This window comes from Callorhinus ursinus, unplaced genomic scaffold (genome assembly GCF_003265705.2).
Source record: "Callorhinus ursinus isolate GAN/ISIS: 27379988/994484 unplaced genomic scaffold, GSC_fseal_2.0 scaffold4, whole genome shotgun sequence".
Classification (NCBI taxonomy): domain Eukaryota; kingdom Metazoa; phylum Chordata; class Mammalia; order Carnivora; family Otariidae; genus Callorhinus; species Callorhinus ursinus.
In genome coordinates, this window is record NW_027397066.1 from 29,094,989 (window position 1) to 29,114,762 (window position 19,774).

General features: G+C 35.4%; 1 protein-coding gene across 1 annotated transcript; it reads right to left on the reverse strand.

Annotated features, from left to right (window-relative positions):
- Positions 1-13,853: 13,853 nt before the first annotated feature.
- LOC112835465 (folliculin-like) lies at positions 13,854-15,266 on the reverse strand. Its single transcript, XM_025886967.2, is given in 3 exon segments — positions 13,854-14,575; positions 14,578-15,093; positions 15,182-15,266. Coding segments are annotated over 3 exon segments (1,233 nt in total). The 3' UTR covers positions 13,854-13,943.
- Positions 15,267-19,774: the final 4,508 nt, after the last annotated feature.

Below are 19,774 nucleotides of genomic sequence, written 5' to 3' on the forward strand. Positions count from 1 at the left end.
TATAATCAATTTTGCTAACAGAGTCTAGCTAATATTTTCCTTCATGCCATTTATCTCAGCCTAGAAATATTAGAATATTTGTTTAATCATCTCACTCCTTGGGCTCTCAAGTTCATAGAGATAAGTATCATTTTCATTTCATTCAGTACTCTATCTAGTGCCTAGAATTGTGTCTGGAATATAATAGGGACTTGATAAATATTAGTTGAATGAGTGAATAACTAAACTACTTAGAAAACAATTGTGGTACTTCATTTTTTTAATTTGAGTATAGTTGACACAATGTTACATTAGTTTCAGGTGTACAACACAGTGATTCAAGTTTATACACTATGCTATGCTCACCACAAGTGTAATTACCGTCTGTCACCATGCAACCCTATTACAATGTCATTGATTATATTCCTTGTGCTGTGCCTTTTACCCCTATTCCTTATTCATTCCATAACTGAAAGCCTGTATCTCCCACTCCCATTCATCTATTTTGCCCATCACCCCAAAACCCCTTCCCTCTGGCAACCATTTGTGGAATCCAAAAAAAAAAACAAACAAACACACAAACAAACAAAAACAAATGAATAAACAGACAAAAAACAGAATCAGATCCATAAATACAGAGAAATATGCGATACTTTTCTATTCCATGCTTGAAGTTCGCCTTCCCCTTTACTTGGGTACCTTAACCACCTTACATTGCTCTTTAAAGGCAAAAACTTAGCAAGACCACTTTGACTACTTCTAGTTCCTGTCCACTCATTTATGTGTTGAATTAGCACTTTTGCCTTTACAGAATTATTAAGGGTCTTTGGCTACCACTCTGATTTCTAGCACTTTGACTGAATAGCCCATGAACTCACCTTCTCCCTGAACTCTTCCCTGGTCTCCAATGAAGGTCTCTTCTAATATCTACTCTAGTGTTTTGGACTTAATTCCTTAATCAGAATGGGAAAACTATATCAACACACATACAAATGGATGAGCGAGACATAGACTGTGCATCCAAAGAGATTAAGTCAAAAAGCTTTACAAGCTTACCTTTTTTTTAAGATTTTATTTATTTATTTATTTATTTATTTATTTATTTATTTATTTGACAGAGAGAGCACAAGAAGGGGGAGCAGGCAGAGGGAGAGGGAGAAGCAGGCTCCCCTCTGAGCAGGGAAACCTGATGTGGGGCTTAATCCCAGGACCCTGGGATCATAACCTGAGCCGAAGGCAGATGCTTAACTGACTGAGCCATGCAGGTGCCCCTGAATAACAACTTTAAATTGATTTTCTCATTTTGGGAAGATTGAAAGGGAACAAAGCCATTATTGTTTGTTTCCAAAGAAGGCTGAAGTGGAGATAATACTTGGTATTCCTTCACTTTCATGAGTACAATATTCCTTAAACTATTTTCTTTATAAAAATCTTACTAAACTTGTAAATTCTAGATGCAATTATAAGTGATTCTGATTCAGTTGGTCTTGGGTTCTAGGAATCCGCATACTGGGGAAGCATCCTGGGGATAAAGATGTTTGTGTCAGACATTTGAGAAACACCGCTGTGACATAAACAGTCAGTTTACAGTAAGGCTCTGCACTGAATGTTAGAAATGGGTAAGCTAAAGTTGGTACCAGCAGTGGCAACATAGTCAGAGCTATGTCCCATGGGGCCTGCACACCAGGAGCAGGAACAGTGATCAGGATCATGGTAATAGCAATAGTAGGAAGAGAGATAAAGATGAGGAAGAAAAGGATATCATGTTGGGGAAGCAGTTCCAATATAATGTCAAAAAGATAATTCCTTTACTCTTTCATGAGGCTCACTGTGAACATGGTCACATGCCACCATCAGGCCCCCTGACCAGAATGACAGGAAATCCAGTGAAAGAATACCAGGAAAGGATATGAAAAATCTCTGTACCAACTATTTTTACAGGAAAAAAATAAGTAAATAAAAATAAAACAATTTTGCTTACAGAGAGTTATTGACTTCATTTCTTCTACACAGAAATTGCACAGACCACAGATATCAAGGGTACAACCTTATGAAATATTAAGCTTAAAAAAATAAACATTAGTTTTGAGCCCAAAACAGCTGTAGTAGCAATTTTAAAACATTATTATTTGCTGCTACTTAACTATAAGCCAAGAAAAGGATGTGATAATGTGGTATCCATGAGGCCAACAAAAGCTCACATTATGTTAACTGTTGAAGAGTCTTAGAAAACATAGCAGGAATTTGACAATATAAAAGTGCCTTAAGCCATACACTTTGGAAATGCTTTAATAGTTTGGAGAGTCAATCAGAAAAAGTCAATGGTTTTACTCAGTATAGGTTGAAATTTATGGTTGCTTTTCAGTTTTTGTGTTCTTGGTTGTATTGATTCGTTAGGAGACCAGATCCTAATACACATCATATAGATTTATACATTATTTATGAAAATTAAAATATAGGGCGCCTGGGTGCCTCAGTTGGTTAGGCGACTGCCTTCGGCTCGGGTTGTGATCCTGGAGTCCCAGGATCGAGTCCCACATTGGGCTCCCTGCTCAGCGGGGAGTCTGCTTCTCCCTCTGACCCTCTTCCCTCTCGTGCTATCTCTCATTCTCTCTCAAATAAATAAATAAAATCTTTAAAAAAAAAAGAAAATTAAAATATAGAAAACTAATGTCTTACTACGATGCTAGCTGAATTTGAGCTTCAGTATAATAAAGGTTCTGAATTTGAGTCTCAGTATAACAACAATCCACAAACAGACCAACTGATAATATCCCAGTACCAAAGCAAATAAAAGATGGTTAATTTCCTTAATGAAGCTCCATTTAGCTACACAAACAGCTTGAAGGCCAGAATTCTACTCCTGTCTCATATGGTTGCCATGAAGTTTCCTCAGATGCTTGAAAAACATCGACAATTTATGGTTAAACAAATACTGTGTACTATTTCAAGAAAGGAATTAAATAATTGCCAAAGAAGAAAAATGGCCCAGAGTTGGGAAAAAAAAAGAAGTCTCCTGTTTCAAATCTGACATTCCTAGAAGCTTTATGAAGCTTTCTCAGGAGGCTTCATGGCCTTTAGCAATTCCTATCTCCATTGTACAGCTCTCACTCATTGAAGAGAATGATTTAGGTGGATTCCAATAATAACTTAGGATATTAAACTATCCAGGATTTAGTATGTTTTAAAGAATCAGAGTCTCACAATCTACTGGTCTTATTTGAAGATAAGAAATCTGAATAGGTATGACAATACTTGAGAAATATTCTTATGGGGCTATGATCAGAGGCTGAGTAAAGAAGGGGATATCACAATAGATCCCCACACACGTGGTTGGTTAAACACTTTAAGTCAGGCATGGCAGAAGTTTAATATGGTACAACCAGTCTGTACTACGGAGAAGCAGGCGAACAAAATGGGCAAGTCAATATCAACAAGAAAAGGACAAAGAAGAGGTTGGCAATAGCATCATAAGGATACAGGAAAACTACTTAATCAAAAATAAAAATTTAGGGAACTATCCCTGCCACTGTTCCTGTAATAAGGAACTGCAGAATCAGGCAGTTGGGGTTATCGAGGGTGAAGCTGCAGGAAACAAAGATGATGTCAATGTGTTAAGCTAAGATAATGATTCTGAGGAAGAGAGATTCTCCAAGAGAAAGTGATGACAGTAATAGCAGATCATGTAGAATAACATGAAAATAAATCAAGGATCATGCAACAAAGTGGCAAGAAGTACATCAAAGCGTACAAGGAGAAGGAGAGAGTTTTACTGAAAATCAAATCCAAGAAAACTCTACTCTCCTAAGAAACAAAAATGGGGGTAACTGTAAATCACAGTACAAAGGAACAGATTAAAGGTTACATAAAGTATATATAGAGTGTATAAAGAAGAGATAAAACTGGAGTTTTCCTCAGGAAAATCTGGAAATTTTCAATATAGAAAATCACACTTAGATATAAAGTTAGGGGACCAGGGTGAGAATGAGCACTTTGAAGAGAGCTTTCAGAAGGAAGAATTGTAATTCAAAATGTTGCTGGTTGGGATGTGTATAATAATCCAGAGACAATGCAGAGCTGATGTGCAGAAAGGTATTAGTTTCTTTAGCAGAAATGTTTACACCAAATAAGTTAGGCAGTGGCGGTGTCCTGGTGAAATCTGAAAAATGCTTAAGGCTTGTAAAAGCTTTTCAAGTGTGATATGGTATATCTGTTTGATCTTCACATGATGAAAAATCCTTTTTTATATACGTCCAGAAATGTGGCCTGTTGTGTTCTCTGATTTAACTTATGGTTCAAAAATAATAATAACTTATGGCTGCAGGAACAGAAGAAGTACATAAAAAGCAATCTACAAATGAGCAACTATTTGCATTCTGCTTTGTTTTAGCAAAAATTAAGATAAGATAAATAGCTCAACTATGTTTTCAGTAACATCTGCTCAAATTTTAATTTCTAACTAAACTCTGTTATTTATTTGATATGTATTTTGCAGAATCTTTTTAACAAGAGTATTATTACAGCTCCTTTTATAGTTTTACATTTTTTTAACCTATCATGGTCATAAATTAGCAATTTCTCATATTTCACACAATTTGGAGAGCTACATTTTGGAATTTGCCTTTTTTTAATTACCCCAAATTATACAAATCATGAAAGTAACTCTTAATAAAGTCAAAAAGTTTCTATTTCAGCAAGTCAAAACTAGATGTAATTCTTCTGATAAGCTACATGTATAAATGACTATGGGAAAATATTACCTGATGTTGGTGGCTTACAAGTTACTACACTTTTTATTAAATATACGCTATAAAAGCTGAAGCACACTATTAGCTTTTAGTGTATGCCTCTTTCAGAAAGCCTTTTAAGGAAAAACATAGCATACAAAAGAAGTGTTTTAAGTTTGGCTTTCATTTGAACTGCCATCAAAAAAATAGATGTTTTCCTTGGTTTATATATACACTGGAATCTTTTGCTTGAAAAGAAAGAAGATAAATAGAAAAATCAGTTGTACTATTTTCTCAGTTGAAACATTTATTACATGTATTAAGGAAAGGTTCTCCAGAGAAACAGAACCAATAGGATATATATATATATATATGTATATATATATATATATATATATATAAAGAAATTTGTTATAGGACCTGGCATCTGTGACTACGGAGGCTGTTAAGTCCCAGTACCTGCAGGGTGAAATGGTAAGCTGCAGATCCAAGAAAAACCATTGGCTTAGTTCCTTTTCTGGTCCAAAGGCCTGAAAACCAGAAAAGCTGATATTGCTGTTTCAGTTCAAGGGCCAGCAGGCTTGAGCCTCAGAAAGAGCTCATGTTTCAGTTCAAGTTCAAAGGCAAGATAAAAAAAATTAATTAATTAAAAAGAACAGAAAAAAACTAATGTCTCAGTTCAAAGTCCACAGGGCAAGAATTCTGCTCCTTGGAGAAGGGTCAGTCTTTTTGTTCTACTCAGGCCTTCAACTGACTGCGTGAGGTGCACCCACATTATGAAGGGCAATCTACTTATTAGTCTACAAATTTAAATGTTAATTTCAAAAGCCCTCACAGAATGCCCAGACTAATGATGTGGGACCCCGTGGTTCAGCCAAGTTGACACAGAAAGTTAACCATCGCAAACACCATAACATACTGGTGTTTCCATATAGAAAATTGAAGAGCAGGACAGATTATAACAGGGCAGTCTGTACGCAGAGTGGCTATAGAAAATGTTTACACAAATTTGTCACCGAAGTAAGATTAATGTATTTATTAGTTAATCTTGAGTGGTCACAAATCCACAATAGTTTAGAATTGATTGGGACATGGTGATCCATAGCAACATTATTATTTTGTTTTAAAACCACTTAGGCCAAAGTACTATAGTAGAATACAAATTTGTGACCTTGTTTATTTAAAAATTGGGCATTTTACATTCAAACTTACCACTGAATTTTGTTACCAAAATAACTGAAAATATAATTTAAAAATAGAAAAAGAAAGTAGAGGGAGTTTTGTGAAAGCTGTTTAAAATTAGGTGAAAAGAATATAATGAATAGCAATTTGAAAAAAAAACTAAAAAAATACCCCAAATCACATAATCCTGATAATAATATATTTTTATTAATTAACTCCCCAACACACACACACACACACACACACACACACATATATATACATAAGTGTATATATATGTGCATTTTATATTTTGACTGTACATTCTCACCGTCTCTTTGCATAATTAATAATTAATATTTGGTAATGTTTTGTATAGAGGTAACAGAAGGATAGCTTATATTTTTCTTTAGTATGGTTGATCAACTCTGTTTTTTTGTTTGTTCTAATTATGTGGTAGAGTATTATCATATATATTTCCAGTACTGTCATGTTTAGGAGGCTTTCCATAACTTTCTTTCAAAATGCTGGGTTTCAAATTTGAGGAAAAAATAAGTACAATTTGCATGAAACTTTCTTTTATCTTTAGCAGCATTTCTTAGAAATGCCTTCTCTAAACCTCCAGGCCAGACTAGATCTCACTGCTTTAAGTTTCATATCATCATATAGCACTGGATAGCACTTGTTGCAATTATTTATGCATCTTTATATTATTATTTCTCAATTGTCGATTTCTTCTTCTAAACTATAAAGTACAGGAAAACAGGCATTGAGTCTATTTTCCTTATCACTTCAATCCCAGAGCCTGGCAGAGAGCCTGACACATAGTAAGCATTCAAAAATGCATGTATTAATTTAATGAAAAAAATTGATGAGGAAGCTTTTGTGAAAAAATATGAATATTTAATATGAGATATCTGTACACTTTTACTACTGCTGCATTTGACAGAAGTTATGATCCTACTAGGCAATGATCACATGACCCTCTCATTTAATGCTCTTGAATTCAGTATTATTATCCACACGACATGTATGAGGAAGCTTGAATTTTAAGAAACTTTCTGAAGTATAAATAGCCAATAAGTCAAAGAGAGATGGTGTTTAAATCTTGACTCTCTTATTATTTCCATCTATTATCTATTGCCACAATGTATAATAAACAACCAAAAAACTCATGGGTATACATCAATAAGCATTTATTTAGTTCTTGTTACCATGGACTGGCTGAAAGTTAGCTGATCCAGGTTTGGGATATCTGTGGATTCTACTGATTACAGCGGAAGTCATTTACACTTTAGTGGTAGGCTAGGTGTGGGCTAATCTAGATGGATAATTCAAGGCAGCTGCTAAGGTCTCTGTTTCACCTGTTACCCTTCTTTTGAAAATATTTGACTAGTCTATGTTTATCTGCTTATAACAGTGGCAGAGTCATATAACAGCTAAAGGGTAATAGAATATGCCACCCTAAAATATGCATCTTTGACATAAAGTTTATTTTGAGAAACTGCACAGGAGAAATTCTGAAAACAGAGTAAAAGTTACCCTTTTGTAAAAGACATTTGCATTTATAAGGGAAATCTCCATTTGTTTCTCCATATCTGTACCAGAAAGAGGACGCTGATCAAATCATAAAAAATATACTTGTGTTTAGTGTGTTTTTCCTGGTAACTTCCAATAACTGGCCTCCTACCACCCCTATCACCTCCAACACCTTTCTATTATCTTTAACACTAGGTGGTCTTAAGGTGGTGACTTGGGCCATTTCTGGGAGTTACTGTTTCCCTGGGTATCTCTCATACATATAAAAAGTATATATGTTATTTAACTTCTGTTTGTTTTTCCCATTTATCTCTCTCAGCCAAGAACCTAGAAGAGTAGAGGGGAAAATTCTTTCTTCCTTTATAATTGTTTTCCAATTGTTTTCCAAAGATATTTAAATTTATCCATTTTGTCTTTTAAAATAAATAGATTTTCAATAATACATATAAAATATAGACTAAATTAATGATATTAAAATTATAAATAACTTGATTTAAGCAAAAAGCACTATATTTTCATGTAAAAAATTTCATGTACGATATCATTAGGCATATTTATTTCTCCTACATTTTGAAAAATATTTAACTTTACATATTACGATTTCATCAGATGTATTTATTTCTACTTTAACAGTTGTAAGACTTTAAAACAAATTTAAATAATGTTATTTCTGGTGCTTTTCTTCCTTGCTGCCAATTCAAATAACATCTGGCATCATTTCAACAATTTTACCTTAATTTCTTGTACATAAGTCTGCTAGCAAACTCTCTCTCTCACTGTTGGTTTGTCTAGAAATGTGTTTATTTCCCCTTCATTTTAAAAGAATAGTTTCACTGGATAAAGAATTTTTGGTTGACAGATTTTGTCTTACAAGATTTGAATATGTCATTTCATTGTTTTCTGGCTTTTGTTATTTCTGATAAAAACTTACCCATTTTTTGATTCATTGTTTTATGAATGTGATCTGTCTTTTTTCTTTTGCTGCATTCAACATTTTCTCTTTACTTTCAGCTTTATGCAATATCATTATGTTGTATCTCCATGGGGTTTTCTTTGATTTTATTTTATTTGGAGTCCAGTGGACTTCTTGGATGTGTAAGCTAATGTTTTTTTCCCCAAATCTGGGAAATTTATAGACTTCATTTATGCAGATATTTTTGACATAAGTCTTTATGATCACTGTTCTCATTTTGATACATTTAACATCCCTTCTGATCTTTATAATCTATTCAAATTGTGCAATCAGCTACATTTGCTTCTACAACAAACTTTTGAACTATAAAAAAAAACCCTTAAATGATTTTCCTTCAATGAGAAACTAATTTCAAGAGTACTTCCACTATTATTTTTTTAAAGATTTTTATTTATTTATTGAGAGAGAGAGAGAATGGTAAAGAGAGAGCATGAGAGGGAGGAAGGTCAGAGGGAGAAGCAGACTCCCTGCTGAGCAGGGAGCCTAATGTGGGACTCAATCCTGGAACTCCAGGATCATGACCTGAGCCGAAGGCAGTTGCTTAACCATCTGAGCCACCCAGGCACCCTCCAGTACTTCCACTATTATGATAAACTTTTTTCTTCACTTTATAAGGAAAATAAAATTTAGGCAAAACCTTACATTAAGAAGAGAGAGAGAGAGACATTGGATTCCAAGACATAGTTCATATTTACCCCAGGATTCAAATGGTTAGGCTGACAATCTCTTTCCATCCTTTCTGTTCTAAATATAAAAAAAAAAGAGACATATTCTGCCTTGGGCAAAAATGAAAGTGAGACTTTTGCTGCAGAATGACAATTATTGCCAGTAATGGTCTAGCATGTGTCATGCAGTTTATACAGCAAATTCATCCTTTTGGCTCTGGGCATAAATAAACAAGATAATCACATACTGTTAAAAAACAGTCATTTTTTTTTCCTTGTGTTCAAGTTGAAGGGAAGTTTATTGGTAAGTCGATGAAAAGGTAAATTAAAATTATATTGCAGAAAAAAATCCATAATTTATAAAATAAAGGCACCATTGTAATTATAATGATTGACTTAGGTTAACAAATGTGGCTCAAATTTAAATTAAATTTATATTGTGTTTATATTAGCTAAGGGAACTGACATTGTAAGGGTATATATAACATCATCTCATTGGATTGCTACTTTTCTGAGCAATTTACTAAGAAGCTGCTTAGTTCTCTGTACAGTTCATTTTCAGATAAGTAAACAAATGAATCGTGAAAATTCCAGTCTTAAGAACAGAACACATTTATAGACGTCTTTTAGTGTTGTAAGCATTTTACATATTTATTTAATTAATTTCCATAAAAAGCTACTTTATAAGTATTATTCTCTCTTCATGATACAAAAATTGAGTCATGGAGATATTAAGTGACATAAAGAAACAGTATCAAGTTTGAATTTAAACTGAGTTTGTTTCTAGACCGCATACACTCAGGCATTGTACCACACTTTTTTGGTGTACAAGAATTTTGAACATTAACTCCTGATAATGCTAATAGTATGTGTGATTTTCTCATTTTTTGTGTCAGTAACTTATATGCCAGGAGAGGGAGGTGGTGAGATGAATTAAATAAGGGATGGGGATTAAGGAGTACACTTGTCATGATGAATGTAGGGTGATGTATGGAACTGTTGAATCACTATATTGTATACCTGAAACTAATACAACACTATGTGAACTAACTGGAATTAAAATAAAGACTAAAAAAAAATAACTTATTCACCTTTATATCTAATTATTTGACATAGTTGATAATGTTCTATGTTTTAAAATTGTAAAATAGGAGGGGGAAATTCAGAAATCAAAAATTCAAGCTCACTCTTCACTATAAAATTATTTAAATTTATTCATTTGCAAATGTATTGATTGAACTAGTCACTGGAGACATAGCAGTAATAAGGATTAAAAAATTCTGTCTTCATGGGATTTAAATTCTGATGGCAATAAGAAAGAATAAGAAAACAAAAAAGTAGAAAACTACAGTTTGTGATTATTTGCAGGATGGTTAAAGGGTGATGAGATAGAATACACATGGTGAGGAAGCTAATTTCCACAGGGTGATCTACCTGTGAAAGGTAAGCATGCAAGCAGAAACCCTGTCCAGATTAAATTCTGCAAAAAGTATAGAGACACATTCCAGCTGGAGGAAACAGCAAATGAACTCTATAGTTAAGAGTCTCTTATCACTTGCCTCCCTCTTGGTATTTATCTTATATTATTTTTCCTTCCCTTCCCCTATGTTCATCAGTCTTGTTTCTTAAATTCCACATATGAGTGAAATCATATGGTATTTGTCTTTCTCTGACTGACTTATTTGCTTACCATCATACAATCTAGTACTACCTACATTGTGCAAATGGCAAGATTTTATTCTTTTTGATGGCTGAGTAATATTCTATTGTGTATATATGCCACCTCTTCTTTATCTATCATCAGTCAATAGACATTTAGGCTCTTTCCATAATTTGGCTATTGTGGACATTGCTGCTATAAACATTGGGGTGAGTGTGCTCCTTAGAATCAACATTTTTGTATCCTTTGGATAAATATCTAGTAGTACAATTGTGGAGTGGTAGGGTATTTTTATTTTTAACTTTTTGAGGAGCCTCCATACTGTTTTCGAGTGGCTGCACCAATTTGCATTCCCACCAACAGTGTAAGAGGGTTCCCCTTTCTCTGCATCCTTGCCAACATTTGTTGTTTCCTGTGTTGTTAATTTTAGTTATTCTGAGAGGTGTGAGGTGTTATCTAATTGTGGTTTTGGTTTGTATTTCCCTGATGATGAGTGATGTTGAGCATTTTTTCATGTGTCTGTTGGCCATTTGTATGTCTTCTTTGGAGAAATGTCTGCTCATTTCTTTTGCCCATTTCTTAACTGGATTTCTATTTTCTGGGTGTTGATTTTGATGCATTCTTTATAAGCTCTGATAGTAGCCCTTTATCCAATATGTCATTTGCAAATATATTCTCCTATTCGGTCAGTTGCCTTTTAGTTTTGTCAATTCTTTCCTTCATTCTGTAGAAGCTTTATATCTTGATGAGTTCCGAATATAGTTCATTTTTGTTTTTGTTTCCCTTGCCCCTGGAGACATTTCTAGTAAGAAGTTGCTGTGGGCAAGGGTTGATGGAGGGGAGGTGTGTAGGTGTTGGGTTAAATGGGTGATGAGCATTAAGGAGGGTACTTGTGATGAGCACTGGGTGTTATACATAAGCGATGAATCACTAAATTCTACTCCTGAAACCAATACTACACTATATGTAAACTAACTTGAATTTAAATTAAAAAAAGAAAAAAGAAGAAGAAACAGCAAATGAAAGGTCCAAAGCAGAACAAATAGTTTACTATGGACAAGAAACTGGGAAACCAGAATACCTGCAGGATAGTGGGTTATGGAAACAATGATACAAGGTGAGATTGCAGAGAGAGTCGGAATAGGAGTCACGAATATGTGTTAAAAGGGTGTAACACATATTTGCTGGAAAAGCCTGCCCTATTAACGATGACGACTTCCTCTCATATCCCCGATTTTGGACTTGGTCTCCTAGTTACAATTGATTGGTTTAGGTTGGACATTCATATTTACCTTCCTGGGAATTTAGAATTAAAAATGTGACACATGATGTCTGGGAATTATAGAGAACTGAGCTATATTATTAGTGACTTGCAGTCCATGAGCATCTTTAGCTGAGAATCCTGGAACAGGTGGAAATATAATTTTGGAATTTTAAGAATTAAAAGGAAGATAGGAAAAATAGCATGATAACTAATATCCCTCCCAAAGACCTCTAAACTGAAAATATCAAGTCTCCAGTTGTTTTTGATGAGACCATAGTAAGCCACAAGGCATCTACAAATGAGTACATTCTCCATCTTAATATTCATTTCTTCTCCCTTCCAGATAAAAGTGATGTCTTCTAGATATGATATATTTATATAAATGAATAAACATTACTTTTATTCATAATTTAACTACATTTTTTAGAGTTTCTGTAATTTGGATATTTAGCTATTTTGCCATACAAATTATATTTATCACCATATTGCATCTATTGTTACCTTATATCTCATTTCTGTTATTTCATTCTTGTATTTGAAATAATTATTTACTATACCCATTAATCATACTTCACAGAGTAGGAAGAAATTTACTTTCTATGTCAAACTGATAACTTTTGTAAAGAACATTTTGTTTCTAAAGATGAATAGGTAGAACAAAGTTAGGTTGGAGGTAGAACAGTTAAGTCCACAGGCAAATCCTCAGCTTTTATACAATGTTTTATAAATGAAAATTTTAATAAAAGGTAAGATCACTTGATTTGGGATAAATCCATTGCCTTTAGGTGTGTATGCTCAAGATATATATTTGTTAATCACTCCAGTCTTAAAGATTAGCATAAATGAAGAGTCTTGGATAAGGATGATTGATTTTTTTTTATAAAAATACATCTTTATTGTGTTTTAATGTTCCTGCATGATAGATACCTAGTCATATAAACTTAGTTTCCATGTTAAATATAAATTAAGCAAACACACCAAAAAAACTCTAAACAAATCAGCAAATCTGCTGGAAAAATCCCTCCAAGCCATGAATCCTTATTAAAAGTGCATGCTGGGATGATGAAACTATCTTAAATCACCATAATCTGAAAATTGTTACGTGTAGCCAAATCTAAATGTTTAAAGAAGCAATAAAGGGCAAAATGACATGGAATAAAACCATGGTGGGTTTCTCAACTCCACATCCAGTGAGTTAGGCAAGTCAAATGGCTCCATCCAACATTTCAGCAAAGTATCATCTTTGTGTAAAAAAAAGATCAGGGGCCTGTCCTCAAGCTACAGGGAAATGTCAAAGCAATCATAGGAGAGCATGGCCAGAAGACTTCGTAGTCACATGGTTCTAGAACATGAATCCCAAAGGGCCCAAAAATGAGGAAACATCTATTCCACCCCAAAAGCCATTCCCAGAGCTCAAAACCAGATTACTAACAATGGCTAAGGATCGGCACATGTCCTGAAAATTCACAACCGTAGCAAAACATACAACATATATAAACATATATAAAACCTGGAAAAGTCTTAAGTATCATTATAGAAAGGTTCAAACCTGAACCTTGAGAGGTTTGTTACTGCGGCCAAAATACCCAAGTTGGGACTGGCCTGACATTTTTTCCTATAAATTTTGAGTCTAAATCCTTGAGAGACATAAGACGCATGTCCTCCTTAGTCTTCTCTCACAGGGTGCTCAAACACAGGGGACCTACTGTCCCAAGTCTCACACAGCCCTCTTTAGGGCTAGAGCAATTCAAACAGCTTATGGAATGGTGGGGAAAACTCTACCAGGTCCAAATCCCACACAGAGGGCAAGGTTCAGCCCCGAGGGTTTCCACTGCTTGCTAGGAAAGAACTCCTTGCCGGCAGTTCAGAAACAAAAGTGGTGTGACTGCCGTCAGAGAGCCATCCTTGAGTTCAGCGGCGGGGATGGTCATCACTTCTGCGAGGGTGAGCCCGGGCTCACGTTCCCACAGTGGTGTCAATTACGAGGCTCTGAGGCTGTGGGGCTGAGGACTGTGGACATGAGGTGGGACTTGTAGGTTTTGCTCAGGCCCGTCATCCAGAACTTGAGCAGCTTCACATTGCCCTCTTCAGATGCTCCGAGGATACTCAGGAGCTTCTGCGTGTCCTCTTTGGGCCGACTGTCCACCTTGGTGAATTTGAAAAGGACCTTCACTTTGTTCATCCACTCTTCCTTAATGCAGAGGAGGCACTGGTCCACCACACCCACAGACAGATTCTGGTTGGTCAAAGCTGCTTCCATCTTATTCAGGATGGTGGGGCCAACTCGGTCCGCAGCTACAGGACTTCCACTGGTCACGACAAACTCGTACTTGCTGAGGGACTGGTCATCCTCACACCCGGCTGGGTGGAGGCTGGAGCGAGGGGCTGAATGGGCCTCCCCGATGACAGCAAATTCTGAGGCCAGCACGTGGAAGGGGATCTGCACGTGTGGGCTGAGCCCCAGGAAGTTACAGCGGTAGGCCTCCTCATACTGGTTGCTGTAAGGGATGATGCAGACACAGCCCACTGGCAGCATCGTTCGAAGAACTTCAACAACTGACTGGACAAGTTCTGCATCTCTACTTTTCCAGATCACTTGGTTTCCATGAGAACATGCCTAGCCAACATGCGAAAAGATGGGGCACCCAGGACCTGCCTCATGTGCCAAAGGGAGTTAAAGACAGACAACTTTCGGGGCTGCCAGTTTCCACAGTCTGAGAGCAAGGAAGAATCTGTTGGGCACTTGGTCAGATCCCGCCCCTCTGCACCGTCTGGCAAGACAGGGGCTTTCTCCTCCTCTTCAGCCTTGGAGTTGTCCCAGCTTTCAGATTCTTCTTCCAAGTCTTCAAGCTTCTCCATCTGGACCAAGGTGTCCTCGGTAGGTGTGCCCTCCAGGAGCTTCTCAGTCAGCCGGCTGCCACACACCTTCAGGAGCCAAGCAAAGGAGGTGTGAAGGCATGCCCACAAGTTGTCATCACTCGTCAAGGATGTCAATGAATGAGCTGCATTGCCGTTGCGTTGATGCAGGAAGGGTGTGAAGGCCGTGTTCATCCTCTGGGCACGCTGTGGGCAGCCAAACTGCTCTGTCTCAAATACTCCAAAATACGCTGTCCCATTCTGCTGTCCTGATGCAGGCCACAGAAAGTGCCACCGGTCTCCTCGTCCCAAACAGAACAGTTTCTGCCCTCACAGCTTGAGTAGAAGCTTGAGTGCCTTGCCCTGCAGTTTTGTCAATGATCCCTCGGATCTTCCCAAGCAGGAAGGGCCAGGAGTTGATGAGGTAAATCCAGTCCATCATGATGACGATGATGCTGTACCAGCGCTGGAATTCCCTGACCAGGCTGTCTTTGATGAAGAAAGTGTGGCTGAACACAAAACCATGCTGCTCATCCCCAAAGAAGATAGGGCCTTCCCAACCAGGGCAGACCTCACAGCTCAGGCTTTGCACACAGGCCTGGTGGACAATGCTGAAGAGCTGGGGGTGGTTGGGGTGCTGGTGACTGACGTATTTAATCGAGATCTCTTTATCATGGCTGATATACCTGGGATGTCCGGCAGCAAGGGACCGGCAGCCCCGAGTTCGGGGAGGCTCAGGATGATTGATTTTATGTTTGACTTCCTAATTATTGTCTCCTTGCCTAGGCATTCAAACTCAATTAAAATATGCTCTTTAAAAAGATAACTGGAGCCCTATGCATGCAATTATTTATACCAATCTTAAAATAAGACTATCCAGGGCATCAAATGGGCAGTGACTTTATATGTGTAGAAAAACTACCATAAAAGTTAATGGTGCCTCATGAAATAATAATTGTACTTATTAAACTATAAGCAGAGAACTACACACACACACACACACACAGTCATTTAAAGGTCTGATTATATCAGCATTTTATTATAACGGAAAAGAAAATTAAATGTTTTTTTCTTCTTTTTTAAACAAAGAAAGGCAAGTTTTACAACCTTTCATATTGTAAGTACACAAATTATTTGACTACATCAAGAGTACAGAAACTATAGGACATAATAGCATTTATAGTTCAAACTTCAGTCAAGATGAACTAGATATTATTCTAGGCATGTGATGATATAAAGAAAAATAAAAAAATAAGTAACCATCCTCTCTTCTCAGGGAGCTCATTATACAATAGAAAAGTATGTATGTGTGGTATGTATGTATATAAAATATATATAAAACATGTATATGATGATACATTTTGTTTGATTTAACTTTGCCAAATTTTAACCAATATTGTTTTCTCAAATAGAAGGATATATGTAGGTATATATGTACATTTACATATGCAAAAATTGACATGACCATTTATTTTCTGAATGGAATACTTTAAATAAAGTTCTTCACAGAAAAATTATAAAAAGGAAAATTCTCTTTGAGCTGAAAGTAGCGATTGATACTAACCTTATTTAGTATATTATATAAAATTTCTTCTAAACAGGATGTATACTGAATATAAGATTCAGCGTATGATTATATAATGTTGTTTAGATGGGACACCTACAATGAAATATTTCTACCTATTCTAGAGTCCTTGTCGTTACCCATAGATATGAAGAGGAAAACAAAAAGTTCATGTTTTTTAAAAAGAGTAAATATCTTATGCTACAGACCTAATTATTTTTTTGAACATATGACATAATTACCCAAGTTCCCAGGCTGATGTAACACTCATCTCTGATTTCTTGGTTACTGGTCTGAGAGTAGGAAAGATGGTCAATTATTACCTGGCTATTAAAGATTCCACCTGGAAATGACATGCATAAATGTGGTTCACAGCAACCCACTTAGCCATATTCAATTTGAAGGAGTAAGGGAGTGTAATTCTACATCTGCCCAGGAGGAAACCTTAAATATTTGATGAAAACTCTGATGTGTATCATGCATACACAAGAAATAAAAATATAGGAAAGAAGGAATAAAAATGATCATTATTCATCAATAAAATTATTTGAATTTACTAAGCATAAGGAAATAAAAACCACTGGAAAATTCTGAGATTTCAGTAAGGTGGTCAGGTGTACCAATAAATGTGAAAAAAGAAATATTTCTTAAACTTTAATAGCACTTAGTAAGCATAATTTAGAAAAAAATTCCTGTCCAAAATGTTTAAACATAAAATCTAGAAACATGAACTTCTTTAGAAATGTGTAGAACTTTTGCAAAAGAACTTATAAGTCTATTTTGTCTCTGTGGAGGAATCATGTTGTTAAGTACAAATTTACAATCTTGTAAAGATGTTCAATGTCTCTAAATTTATCTATATATTTAATGTAATCATAATACAAAACTCTGTAACAATACTTCTCAGAAATGAGGAGGGGAAAAGATATAATGAGTCTTGCCAGGAAATCTTAGCTGGAGAAAAATTGAATAACTATGAAGATTTGGTCTTACATGTTATGCAAAATGTGTGTTTGGCATTAAAATTTTGAGTAGACACAGGCACTAAACCATAAAATCAGAACAGAGTTGTGGATATTCCTTATTATGCTAGACTATGTCCTCTAATTTTTGGATTACAAGAAAGTCCAGAAGTCCTGAGAAAGGGAAAGGAGCATATTGAGGATTTGGAGTAGTGACTTTACCAACCAATGTAGAAGTATTAAATTCAACATTTTATTTTATTTTTTTTCTAAAGATTTTATTTATTTATTTGAGAGAGAGAGAATGAGAGATAGAGAGCACCAGAGGGAAGAGGGTCAGAGGGAGAAGCAGACTCCCCGCTGAGCAGGGAGCCCAATGTGGGACTCAATCCCGGGACTCCAGGATCATGACCTGAGCCGAAGGCAGTCGCTTAACCAACTGAGCCACCCAGGTACCCTAAATTCAACATTTTAACAAATGGTTTAGATATACAAGATAATAGCTAAATACTATCTCTGAGTGTGGTTTTGATGCCAGATTGAAAATATAAGGAGGAATTTACTAAAAAGTATGGAAACCTATTAAATTATTTTAACATCTGGAAAGAATATAAATATAAGGAGGCCAAATAACATGCTATAACCAATGAATGGGTCAACCAAAAAAATCAAAGAAGAAATTAAAAAAAAAAAAAAACATGGAGACAAATGAAAATGAAAACACAATGGTCCAAAATCTTTGGGATGCCACAAAAGCTGTTCTAAGAGAAAAGATTATAGCAATACAGGCTTACCTCAAAAGATAAGAAAAATCTCATATAAATACCTAATTTTATAACTAAGGGAACTAGAAAAAGAACAAATAAAGCCCAAAGCCAACAGAAAAAAAAAGGAAATAATAAAGATGAGAGCAGAAATAATTCAGATAGAGATTAAAAAACAGTAAAACAGATAAGTTGAAACCAGCAGCTGGTGCTTTGAAAAGATAAACAAAATTGATAAACTTTTAGCCAGACTCATCAAAAAAAAAAAAGACTCATAAATAAAATTAGAAATGAAGGAGAAATAACTGACACCACAGAAATACACAGGATTTTAACAGAATATTATGAAAAATTATATGTCAAAAAATGAGACAAGCTAGAAGTGGATAAATACATAGAAACATATAACGTTCCAGAACTGAATCAGAAAGAAATAGAAAATTTGAACAGACTGATTATTAGCAATGAAATTGAACCATTAATCAAAAACATCCCAAAAACAAAAGTGCGGGACCAGATGGCATCACAGATGAATTCTACTAAATGTTTAAAGAAGAGTTAATACTTATTCTTCTCAAACTATTCCAAAAAAATAGAAGAGGGAGGAAAACTTCAAAATTCATTCTATGAGGCAGCATTATCCCAATACCAAAACCAGATATAAACTACCAAAAAAAAAAAAGAATAAAAAAGAAAACAACAGGCCAACATCTCTGATGAATATATTTGCAAAAATTCTCAACAAGGGGCGCCTGGGTGGCCAGTTGGCTAAGCATTTGATTCTTGGTTTTGGCTTAGGTCGTGATCTCACAGTCATGAGCTCAATGTGAAGTCCACTTCAGATTCTCTCTCCCTTTCCCTGTGCCCCCCTCTCTAATATAAATAAATAAATCTTTAAAAAAAATCCTCAACAGAATATTAGCAAACTGAATCCACAATACATTACAAAAAATTCATTCACCATGATATAGAAGGATTTTTTCCAGGGATACAGTAGACGGGCTTTGTGTAGCATGAAAACTTAGCACTAATTCCCTTGCACATGATCTTGCCAAGGTTGGGAATAATAATTTACATAAAACACAAGCATATATGAGACTGGGGCCATTGAAAGATAGGAAGATAACTGTTGACTGTCAGTGAAATTATGAAAATGTATACATCACAACCTGTCAAAAATGAGTCCAGTGATATTCTTGGTCCCCTCCTCCTTTTTCCCCCCTCCCCTTCTCTCCTCTCCTCCTCTCTCTTTCTCTCTGTTTCTTTCTTTCTTCTTTCTTTCTTTCTTTCTCTTTCTCTTTCTTTCTTTCTTTCTTTCTTTCTTTCTTTCTTTCTTTCTTTCTTTCTTTCTTTCTTTCTTTGTTTCTTTGTTTCTTTCTTTCTTCTTTCTTCTTTCTTCTTTCTTTCTTTTCTTTCTTTCTTTCTTCTTTTTTTCTTTCTTCTTTCTTTTTTCTTCTTTCTTTCTTTTCTTTCTTCTTTCTTTCTCCTTTCTTCTTTCTTTCTCTCTTCTTTCTTCTTTCTTTCTTTTCTTTCTTCTTTCTTTCTTTCTTTCTTCTTTCTTCTTTGCTTTCTTCTTTCTTTCTTCTTTCTTTCTTTCTTTCTTTCTTTCTTTCTTTCTTTCTTTCTTTCTTTCTTTCTTCCTTTCTTCCTTCTTTCTTTT